The sequence below is a fragment of the Hippopotamus amphibius genome, chromosome 8 (genome assembly GCF_030028045.1).
Source record: "Hippopotamus amphibius kiboko isolate mHipAmp2 chromosome 8, mHipAmp2.hap2, whole genome shotgun sequence".
Taxonomy (NCBI): domain Eukaryota; kingdom Metazoa; phylum Chordata; class Mammalia; order Artiodactyla; family Hippopotamidae; genus Hippopotamus; species Hippopotamus amphibius.
The window spans coordinates 111294934-111307514 of record NC_080193.1 but is presented as its reverse complement, the minus strand read 5'-3'; the positions used below and the strand labels follow the sequence as shown (position 1 = coordinate 111307514).

The following is a 12581-nucleotide window of genomic DNA, read 5'->3' as shown; positions in this document are numbered from 1 at the left end:
CTTTTCCTCTGGCTGTCCTTCATGCCATGTGCATCTCAAAAGGGAAATACTTTCTCCAACAAAATTACATAAATACAATTGTTAAAAGACTTATGAAGTCAGTATAAAACACACTATAACATATCCCCTAAGCATGTAATAATATACAAAAATGTCAGATACTGATATATTGATCAACACAGGGCTTCTTTTTATTTACTTTTTCCCGTCTGACCATCCAATGTCATTGTAATGTAAACAGCTCTGTTGTATTTTCTTTTTCCCAAATCAACAATCTTTTAAAGAAGGAAAAACATATTCTATTAAAATTCAACTGCATACTTCAATCAAATATATTATTTTTATTTCTTTGTCATAATTGATAATTTGATGTTACATTTGAAAGTCTTAAAGTATCACATTTATGTAGGTATCTATGTTTAAACAGAAACATCACTAATTTCTGCTAGTGTGAAGATAATATTTTATTCTATTTCTTGCTTTTCCCCAATTGTTGCACACTTCTCCCTGATATATATCTTTTAATATCTGCTGATTATAGGCACTTATGACTAGTTGGGACCTAGCATTACTTTTATTACCCTGAATAATACAATTTTGATTATAGAAAGCTCATTTTAGGATGAGCTCAGAGAACAGAGTAAACTATTATGTTAAAAACTTTGAAAAGACTGCAATGGATAAAAAAGAGCTGTGGTAAACAATCTTTAGAAGATCACCCATCCCAAGTGCATAGTCATGATTTCTTACATTTCATTCATAGCTAAGTGGTGAAGGCATGAATGGACCCACTTCTGATTAATTTTACTTTGCATGGTGGAGGCAGGGGGAGGGGGTGGGGCGAAGCTAGAAAAACCAGATATTTGTTTCCTTTATTTTCTTCTTTATACTATAATAAGCATTTAGTTCTTCAGCAGTATTGATTTTTCAATTGGATATTGCATATAATTTTACAACTCGTTCAATCCCTTATTAGATATTATACATCCTGTTTGTAGGGGAATATTTCTGGAACAGACTGATGTGGGCTGCCGAGGACTGCTTGCTGATTTGTTGTTTAGATGAACCAACACATACAATATATTACTACTTAAAGGAAACCACTGAAGACCAGCAACAGTTTCTACCCAATTTAAAACACCTTTGGGATGACAGTTTCTCAGTAAATAATGCTTATACCTCAGAAAGCTACTTATTATAAAAGCTCTGGATACAGACAAAGGAAATGTTTTCAGTACACATACTGTCTAGGAGTTCACCAAGAAAAATATCTAACGTAGACTTAGAGGGGATTTAGGTTTTGGTAAATTCTTTAGATCACAAATATTAGGACACTGCCCTCAAATCCATTTCTCTTGAGAGATGCAAAATTTGAAAGACATTAGAATTTGGGCCGCAGAAATTATGTTCAAATCTAAACATATCATTCATAAATTTGTTTAGCATGTGTAGGAATACCCAAACACAGCCTCAAGGTTAAGCAAAATTTTCAATCGAAAGGCTTTGTTCATGTATAAAATATGATTAGACTCATCAAAGATACATGCACACATGTGCATGTACACGTACACATATACACTGGAGAAAAACATACCTCCAAATTTTACAGTGGTTAACTTGGAATGGTGGGATGACATTGTACTATTTCCAGGCTTTTCAAATTTCTATGATAAACATGTACAACTTTCATAATCAGAAAAAGCCACAGCAAATTCCATTTTAATGTAACCATCAAAACATATATTAGATTGGGAAATAACAGGTGTGGCATTATATTTTTAAGTGCTAAATAAAAAGATATAGCGGAGCATTGCCACTAAGATAGGGATTAAGGCCCACTGGCATATGGGCCACATTTATTTGCCATTTAATTTGGTGATTCTTCCCTCTTTCTTTATATTTCATAATTTCTATTCTTGCAGCAAGAATATGCATTTGTAATAAACCTTCCTATGCCACTTGGAAAGGAGCATGGAGTCCGTCAGCTATTCCCAAAGATACTAAGGAATGAAGTCCCTCCTTTTCTAACAAATGGCTTACTGAGCAGCGTCCTTGTTCTTCTAGGCTCCCCAATACATGTATTCCCTGATTTTAAGGCACAGGATTTTCTGACTTGGAATACACTAGAAATTGAGAATTAGAAACCTCAAGAGAAAATTGCAAGTGGGAATTTGCATGAATACCCCATCAGCAGGGTATAGTCTACACAAGCAGATAAAAGAGAAACAAGTAATAAAAACAGTTAAGTTAGTGGTAGAAATGCAATCTATACTTAGGAGTTTTGTTTCCTTTGTTCTGCCTTCACGTAGTGTTTCATTATTTTTATATAAAATTGAAGTTACATGATTTCTACTGCCTGAGCTAAATAAAAACAACAAAAACATATAAAACATAGTAAAGTTTAGAATACTTTATTCCTGTATTTCTTGGTACTCTACACCAGATCCACATTTGCACCCATGATATCCTAATTAAGTTTCATTAATCATTATGTGATAACTAGCACAGTTGAGGCATAATTAGAAAAATTCAAAAGGCTTTTCAGAACTTCTGTGAAAACCCAATTCCTTTCTAAGTACCCCAGCACACGGAAGATCTGAGGTATGTCTTTGTTTTAAAGACCATGATTTATTTTAAATTTCAATTTTATTTGAAAAATTTTACTTTTCACAAAGTAAAATGGGTTAGTTGTATATTTTTTTGTTTGTCTTTTCTTGGAATGGCCTCTTATGCATTTGAGGTGGCATCGTTATTTATTCATCTTTCTAAGTAACACTTAAAGTGTTTAGATTCAGTTTGCAGACTTGACTATTTACCAGCAGCTATTGGCAAAGGGAAGTCTGGGTCACAGACACAGCATTTGTTGGCACAGACCATTGTACACACCATGTTACAAATACTAGTCCTATTTTTAATTGCACTTCTAAGTTGTGTGAAATTTTTTTAAAAGTACACATTATTTTTTCTTGTTTAAGTTAGGTAGATAAATACATAAAAGGAGGAAATAACAAAATTTATAGAACATAGATTTACTAAAGATGTCAGCATTTTTGTCTTGAAATTATGGGAGTGGAAAGGTGTGTTTCCCCAAATATACAGCAGGAGCTGCATATTTCCCTCTTTCTCTGGAAAAAATTTCTGGGCAAATGCAAGTATTAAAGGAAAGAGAGATATCTTTACTCTTCAGACCCCACCGATCTATAAATAAAGACAATACTATGGCAGTTTTCAAAGGTGACAACATTGTCTTCGTGGTAGAGAAAAGACAATTTGAGGGAGGCAGCATCCTAACCACAGGGGTCTTGGAACTAAGAAGGTTTTCTCATAAAGCCTTACATCCAACCAAAACTTGGATTTGGACCTTCTCTGGGGGTGCAGTGGATAAGAATCTGCCTGCCAAAGCAGGGGACATGGGTTCGATCCCTGGTTGGGGAGGATCCCACATGTTGCGGAGCAACTAAGCCTGTGCGCCAAAACTACTGAGCCTGAGCTCTAGAGCCTGCAAGCCGCAACTACTAAACGTATGTGCTGCAACTACTGAAGAACATGCGCCTAGAGCCTGTGCTCCACAACAAGAGAAATCACCACAATGAGAAAGCTGTACACTGCAACGAAGAGTAGCCCCCGTTCACTGCAACTAGAGAAAGACTGCATGCAGCAACAAAGACACAACACAGCCAAAAACAAAAAATAAGTAAAATAAATTAAAATAAAATAAAATAAATAAAAAAAAACCCCTTGGATTTTCTGGACTAGACCTATTTTCTGTGTGTGTGTGTGTGTGTGTGTGTGTGTTTTATTCTCTCCATGAGTAAACTCATGTTAGAAGGCAGTCCTAATTATGGTAACTGCATTTACAGTTCTAAGGCAAGAGAGCAAAGGAAATCAATATAAAGAAAACACCCTGGGGGAAGACTGAATGAACTTGTAGTTCACTAAAATTTTGTGACTAATCAGCATCTTCTTCTTTAGATATCCCACATACAACCCCAACAGATCTTCTTTATACTTAGTAGAAAAAAATTGGAAACTTTCCAATTGCAACACAATCTTTTGTTCAATCGTTGACCAGTAGTAGTTTTAAAAAGAAATCATTTCTAAATCTTAAGACTCAGAGGTGTCTTAATTTTCCCTGTCAAACTCATAACCCAAACGTACTGAAGTCAGCAGGAGCTAATGCCTAATTTGTTTATATATATGGTGAAATCTAGTGCCAACGGTCATCCTCGGCCATTGCCCCGCTTCAAATATTCATGATTCTCCACAGTCCAAAATGCATTAAAGGTGGGAATGATGCCAGCAACACACAGTCTTCCTAGTGACAAGCAGCCTTCTCAGATCAAAGAAACAAGAAGCTAAAGGCTTCAAACTAAACTGTCTTTGTAAGAGAGGCTCACAAAAGGAACACCAAACCCCACACCCTGTTTCAGTTATGGAGCATCAATGAAAGAAAGGAAAAAATAGATGCTCATTCATTTTCTCTTCTGAACTCTTTTTTACCGAAACTGCTTTGCTTTTCTCCTTGCTTACCATTGCAGTCAAACATAAGGATGTGATGCACTAAAACTGGAAAACATTATTAATGCTTTCAAAGACAAAATGAATGATTACTGAGGAATTAATAGCATTTAAGCCAATATGATTTTGCTAATGGGGCCTGAGTGGCATGTTGAGAATAATACAAGAGCAAAGTTAAAATGGGCACAGGAGCTGTAAAGCACACATATGAAGCAAATACACGTACTAATTTAAGTTGTCCCTTTATGTCATTTGTCATCTAGCTGCATCTGCTCTTACACCTGTACTCCCTTTCTTGATCTGTCCTGATACCCTGGAAATGTTAGGCACGCAGCCAGTTTCATACCCAGCCACTCCTATGATCAGACCCAGCTATCAACTTGCTCTTTTCTTACATTAAATCAAGTATCAACCCCAGGGCTCTGAACTACTTCTGACTAACAGGACCAACAGAAAGTTCTAGGCTAATTACTTCTTAGGACTAGTTCCCAGTGCAAAGAGTTACTACTGACCTACTTTGGACTTGCTGAGATAATTTATCAGGTAAGATAATTAAGGGAATATAAAGCTGTTTCTAAAACCAAGCAAGTATCAGAAATATTTGTTGAAATCATAAGTTAGTATTCGCAGTGCTTTCAGATGGGGCTTTATTACTTTGCAATGAGTCAATTTTATTAGGTTTGACTTAGAAGGCCTTCTTTTTCTTTATAAATTATACTTGGCAGGATGTATTCGAGAGTCTCTTTGATGTATAAATGTATTAGTTTTGACTTTTTTCAGTCTAGATATAAAGAGAAACAATCTTTCAGGCTCTTCTTTTCTTTGCCTCTTAACCCTTTCCCTATAAACAGGCATGCTCATCCCTTTGCAAAGGTGTTCCAATTATTTTTGAAGTCCATCCTAAATAAAGGGATGCCTCGATGTGGTGTGGACCACTTACCACGTGGACTTTTACCTTTCTTTGAAAGCATGATCCTTTCCTACACATAGGTAAATATCTATAACTTGAGAATCTTTTTTGTAGCAATGGTCTTTCTTTCCTATTGAGGAAATCTGACCATTTTCTGATTTCTACCGCCTTGATGTTCTCCATAAGAAGAAGAAAAAGGCGAGAGAAAAACCTTGAAAGGTAGTCAGGGAGGAACGTAAGGGAGTCTGAACGTAAGGGAGTCTGAACGTAAGGGAGGAAGTTGTATAAGCTTATAAACCACCTGTTTTTCTCAAAATAAAGACATTAAAATGTTATGTTATTACTATCATGGTTTATCAATGTCATTCTCTATTTTTTTTCCTTTTCCTCTACTCTCCTTACCCTTCCCCCATTTATTTTTTTTCTTCCCCGTGTCCAATGTAACTTGCTTCATAACTCAAAAACTCATCTAACTATGAAACAAGATCAGCTGATTGTGTACTGCTTTTTAATTCTAACAAAGGTTTACCTTCATCTAGAAAAATACCTGAACATCTTTGAATAGCTAGATTTAGTCCTTGTGGTAAAATGTAAAACATTAATTTCTTAGCCTAGGGTTAAAGAAAAATCAGGAATTAATCTTTCACATTTGTTTCAATATTGCAGTTACAATAATAACATTATTTCTAAGTAGTATTTATTCACATCCTGTTATTACTTCATAATATAGGGTTGAGGAAATTGTATGCATAAAACTATAGTTTAGTTAATGTCAGAGGAAAAAATAAAATTAAACACTGACTTGTACTCTTTGTTTCCACACAGCATATGCGGTATTTTATGTTTGTGAGAGGACCTGCCCATGGTTTCATCCAAAATCAATAGCACATCAAGCTCCCCTGATTCAGTTGACTAGTACTAGAGTTAGATCACTCCCCTATTGCTTTCTACCTTGCTTTATAGCCCCTTTCATTCCATGCCTATTTAATTTCATTTATTGCTTTATTCTTGTGTCCTTCAGCTGTTTCCAATCTGCCCTTCATGGCCATAACTAAATACAATATGTTAACATACAAAGGTATTTATGTAAATGAAAATCAATACGCTTATCATTTCAGCACCATTCCTTCTTGCTTACATTGGACATTTTAAGTACATTTTATTTAAATGCTAACAACTTTTCATTCTTGCCCGGGAAGTATAATGATCTTCTTGGCTCCCTGCCCCCTGCATCCATCTAATCTTCACAGCTATGGCCACTTAGCCCCATCTGGAGGTTCAGCCTTATTCTGCATTTTGGAACTAATCTTGTCTCTAGGCTGGGGGCGTACAAGATGCCCTAGCCAAAAGCTAACTGATTCAGCAACCAGTCAGCCTTGCTGCTGGCTTCATTCTGACCTTGTAATTTATTTGTGAGATCTAGGGGCTTGTCCCAGCCCTTTGTAGCCAAGGCTTGGCTTTGTATACCAGTTTTGGTAGGTGGGTATCTATCCACGATCTGTCCCTGATTAGTTTTCCAATTCCTTGGTGACTGAGGTTCTGCCTTGTGCTTCTCCTTGTTCCCTTTATAACTGAATTTCTTTTCCTAACTGCAGTAGCCATGGTTGTTGAATCTTTCTGATGTCACTTACCTTGCCTACATCTCTTTGTCCTGTCTACCTACATACCAGAGATCTGAACTTTTGCTAGAATACCAGGAGTGGACACTGCTTGCCTGGACATTTTCCCAATGCCTGCTGCAGGCTTCTCTCTTGTCACTGCTCTAACCCTGCAGGTCTTCAGTCACTGGATCTAAGCTGCCTGAAATCTGAGCATCTCATTTTTCCAGACATGACAGGAAAGAAATATTTTAATTGCATCTTTGGTTGATTTGTTATGCTAACATCCTCTAGTCACTTTCACCTTATATCTTCATCTTGGCTCTGCCACTTAAACACTTTAAAACTCAGTTTCCTCTTTGTAAAGTGATCATAATGGAATCTATTCCTAGGGTTATTTTGAAGATAACTGAGAAAACAAATGCATACAAATAGATCAAACCCATGGTAAACAACCAGTAATTTTTATCTGCTATTATTACCTCACTTCTTAAATCTTTGCAGTTGTAAAGTGAAGCCATGTCACTTAAATGTGATCATTAGAGAGATAATAATGGGGAATGGAAAATTCTTTTTTTTTTTTAATTTTTTTTAAAATTTTATTTATTTATTTATTATTTTTGGGGGAGTACACCAAGTTCAATCATCTGTTTTTATACACATATCCCCGTATTCCCTCCCTCCCTTGACTCCCCTCACCCTCCCTCGAGTCCCCCCCACCCTCCCTGCCCCAGTCCTCTAAGGTATCTTCCATCCTCGAGTTGGACTCCCTTTGTTATACAACAACTTCCCACTGGCTATCTATTTTACAGTTGGTAGTATATATATGTCTGTGCTACTCTCTCGCTTCGTCTCAGCTTCCGCTTCACCCCCCGCCCCCTCCCAAACCTCGAGTTCTCCAGTCCATTCTCTGTACCTGCGTCCTTGTTCTTGTCACTGAGTTCATCAGTACCATTTTTAGATTCCGTATATGTGAGTTAGCATACAATATTTGTCTTTCTCTTTCTGACTTACTTCACTCTGTATGACAGACTCTAGGTCTATCCACCTATCATTAGAGAGATAAGAATGGGGAATGGAAAATTCTTAAGAAAAAAATAGGGACCCATGTGAATTTTTAAAAAGTAAAATAGCTGACAGCAAGATAGTTAACAGCATTAAAAATAAAATTGAACTACAGATGTAGTCATCAGCCAACATTAAAAACAAGATATTTTAAGGATACATTTCATATCAATGTGTCTAAATATACAATGACCATAACTATACAGAGCATTAAGGCATTTAGGGAGGAGAAAGATTCTCTGAGTCTGTCATTTATCTTAGAGCAGTATTTACACAATCACCTAAGGGAGTTTTAGGTAAGTAAAGTTTCTAGCCCCACCCTCTGAAATTCTGATTCATTAATTTTGACATGGAACTAAAGAATCGATGTGTTTTAAAAATTCCCAAAGTAATCCTGATGATCAGCCAGGATTAAGAACCATAAATTCATCAGCCATTAAGATGCCTAGGAGGTTCTTAAGAAAACATATGTTTGTTTCCCCTAAGATGGTCAAACCAGTGCATACGCTCCCTGACTTGACTCCTAACTGACCATTGGCTAGAAATGTTTGACAGGTATGGAAATCCTACTGATGCCTGCTTTTACTAATGGGAGGCTATTTCACCTGGCTAGTCAATAGCAGTGTTTCCTTGTAAGTACCTAGTTAATTTACCCTAAGAATCTTAGTTTGCTCAATTGGAATCCTCAATTTAATCTACATTTAAAAATATTCTAAAATATTTTGACTGCAGACTGTTTCATTGTTGATAAAATTAGCTTGTCAATTTTTTCTTTCTGTTTCTTAGATGAATTGCCCCCTCCACCCACAAAACTGTGATCAAAATGATTGTGTGTTTCCCCCAACTTTATTGAGATATAATTGGCATATAGCACTGTATAAGTTTAAGGTGTACCATGTGTTTGATACACATATATTGCAGTTTGATTGCCACCATAGTGTTAGCTAACACCTCCATCACCTCACATAATTACCAAGTTTTTGTGTGTGGTGAGAACATTTAAAATTTACTCCCTTACCTACTTTGATCAAAATGATTGTTAACTTTTCTAGGCAAACACAGTCTGCGTATTGAAAAAGAAATGAAAGGGCACCTGGTTGTTTTCCTGAAAGGTATGTGTGTAAAAGAGAGAGAGAGACACAGAGACAGAGACAGAGACAGAGAGACAGACAGAAAGAGAGAACGTATCTTTCCACTATCATGACACACAAAGAACTTTGGGTTGCTCACGTTGGGTATGAGATCAGTGTAGGACCAGTCCGTGTAGATGCCCTAGAAGGCTAACAATTTGGGACCCATTCAAAATAATAAATATTCTTCATAATCTGTTCAGCATGTGTCTACAGGAGAAGCTGAGTATTGCTTGGGTGAAGGGAGAAGTTGATTCTAGCGGGCGGCTTGGGGATGATTCTTTGTCCTCCCACCTCCCTAATTCAGCCATGAGCATGCATACGTGCATATGTATACCCTCAAATAAAATCTCTGCAGTTACCCAGACCCACTATTTTAGGAGCAGATTAGCAGCTATCCATTGTTTCTTGACCAGGCTTCTTGAGAGATGTTCCGGTAAATATTATTTTTCTCTCCATCTCTTAACATTGACAGTATTGGAGGTCTCAGTGATATCTTAGCGTACCGTATCAAGAATGCCCTAGGCAGCGACTTGGCTGACCCAACTTTTAGTTCTGCTTCAGAAATTCCTTGCTGTTACTGTGGCCCTCATTTTTTCCCCCTTGACAACTGGATAAAACAAACAAGCAAAAAACTGCTGAAAATGTCTTCTTTCAGGAAATAATTGATAAAGTAAACATAAATTAATTATTGTCATTATTTTCTTTAAAAGAATAATACAGCACATTACCAGACATCCTCGGCATCTTCATCACATTCTGCACCAAACTGGCAAATATCACAGGTGGATGTCTCCTTTTGACTGGTTTCTCCTGAGCCTTCATGGACTGTAGGACAGAAGAAAGAGAGCAAAATAATTCAGGTAAGTGTGCACAATACCAACAACTCAGACTATTCTATATGAAAGCTGCTGCTTTTCCAATGGACTTCCTTGCTATTGGAGCTCCATTAAGACAGTCATATTCGACTCCATTCTTCCCTAAATTTGAAGAAAACTAACAATAATGTGCTAGCCATTGTCTTTTTACAAGAAAAATAAAACAAACAAGAGACCTTACTGGAGTTATCAAAATTGTTTGGGTAAGAGACCATATGAAAGTTAATTAAAAGGGATTTAGATTGTTACTTGCCTAGAGGAAAAACCGAGTGTCTATTAAAAAAAATACTTAACCTTTTCTCATTCCTAAATTATAGATTTTTTTTTCATTCAAAGGCTTTATACATAATTTAAAAAATTTAGATGGGCAGCCTTGACTTTTTAGATATGTCTTTTCCCCCCCTCAAGCTAAGTACTTATAAGGAAAAATATATTCATTATAAGTTTTTAGAAAACATCTTTCAATTGGTTTTTACAGTAATTTCTTGAATCTTACATAAATGTTGCACAGAGCCCATCATAATGATTTCTTCTATGAGGGCTATTAATATGTAGTTCATTAAAAAATATATATATTGTCACCAATGATAATTATAGATATTGGTCCTTTTTATACCCATAAATTACAAATGTAAAAAATATGCTATATACAACCTAATTATAAAATTAAGCTTTCAAATCAGGAAAGGATAGTGTAAATCAAGAAAAAAAATTTTAGTATTTGAGTTCAAGAAATAAAAATCTGAGCAACACTTTTGAGATGATGGATTACTGTTTACCCAATTAAAAAAATATGTAGTTGAAAGCAAAAATAGTTTTGCTTATACATGAAAAATTGCCACAACGTAACTACTGCATAGATAATCTTATTCCATGGACAGCTGATATACTTAAAAACATATGTTTAAATCAAAAGATCCTTAAAAAGTGCACTTCTGCAAAAGGTTATGCATGTTCTCGAAAAAGAACATAAGTAATTAAGCATGGCATTGGTTCATAGCATTATGAAACCTAGTAAGATAGCATATTTAACAAAGACATCATTTGTTAACATGCACCCTGAACCTAACAAATTTGACCCTGCTTATTTTAATGTATTTTTCATAATTGTTCTTTGTCTATTAACATGAGTGTTATTAATATTTACAAAAACAAAGGTCTTTATTCTTTGATTTTCCAATTTACTGCTGTGCCAATGAGTGATTTGGTTTACCAGAGAAAAGAAAAAAAAGACATCTCTAAGAGAGTTTTCTGTTTTATAGTTTTTCCAGGAAAGATAGAGAGATTTATTTTTTCCAAAGCAACATTTTTTTCCCCCTGTACTCGATTTGCACTGCAGTTTTAAAAAGTTATGAATTAAACAGATCAACTTCAATTGCAAAAGAATTGATGATATAGTTTTAAAACTGGAAGTCTAAAAAAATGGTGTTCCTCCTTAGAAAGAAGAAGGAATTTTAGACTCTGCACTTATTATCCACTCTATTACTTTAATACAAGTGAGACCATTAGAGTGGACTATGGGGATAAGAAGGAAGCTGGGGCCTCACCTCAGGGGAGACTGAACAGCTGAGGTCCATCTCTTTATTACATTCTTATTATTAATGCAACACAGAAGCTGCTAATGGGAGAGAGCCTTTTAGTGTTAGCAAGATTAGCGGCTTCTAGACTAAAACTTCCCATCACTCAGGAAACATACGAACACAATGGGAAGGTCCTTAATGAACAGTTATAGCCACTTATGGGCAGCCTCATCTAGTTTCTCAGCACGGATCCTTGTTTAGGGATCCACTGGAAGTAATCCAGGGGAGGAACGTGCTAACTCAGCAGAACTAATAATAATATTTCTACTGGAAGCCACATTACATTTCTATAAAAGGGCAGTTATTGGTAGACTCGATATGTTTGGAAATTCTCCCACATGGAGTAGTAAACCCAGAAGCAGCAGTAGCAAAACCTCTATCAATAAACATTTTGGGGATAAAATGTGAAGCTATCACAATGAAAAATAAAGTAAAATCTTTCTATATTTCCTGAAGCATAGGTTTGCACCTTTGTAAAAAGCAAAGAAACAAATCAGTGTACAGCTTTGATTTAATGCTATAGGCCAATAATTCTTAAACAGGGTTGGGCTCAGAAGCTCCGGTAGATTTGCTTTGTTAATTTATGCATTGTTTTTTTAGGTGAATGCCGTGAGATATCCTAGGAGGTACTGAATTTGTAGACTTGGGGCTTGGATATGTTTACTCTAGAAAACACATCCTTAAGAATCTCTGCCCTAAACAATACTGAGACTTCATCTGGCCCAAGCATCCTTCTCATGCAGCAAATGTCTAGCACAGAACTTCTGTCGCTTTAAAGTACACAGGGAGCACCTGCAAGTTTTGTTAAAATGAAGATTCTGATTCAATAAGTGTGCGGTGTGACCTGAGGTTCTAAATTTCTTACAAGCTCTCAGAAATTGATGCTGCTGGTCCACAGACCA

The 12581-nt window shown here is 36.1% G+C and overlaps 1 protein-coding gene across 2 annotated transcripts in view; it reads right to left on the bottom strand.

Moving 5' to 3' along the window:
• Positions 1-12581, bottom strand: part of TMEFF2 (transmembrane protein with EGF like and two follistatin like domains 2) — a 240125-nt gene that overhangs the window by 108382 nt on the left and 119162 nt on the right. For both annotated transcript variants that reach the window (XM_057745707.1, XM_057745708.1), the window contains exon 5: positions 9953-10049. In XM_057745707.1, the coding sequence (XP_057601690.1) occupies positions 9953-10049 (97 nt within the window). The remainder of the gene's footprint in view (positions 1-9952; positions 10050-12581) is intronic.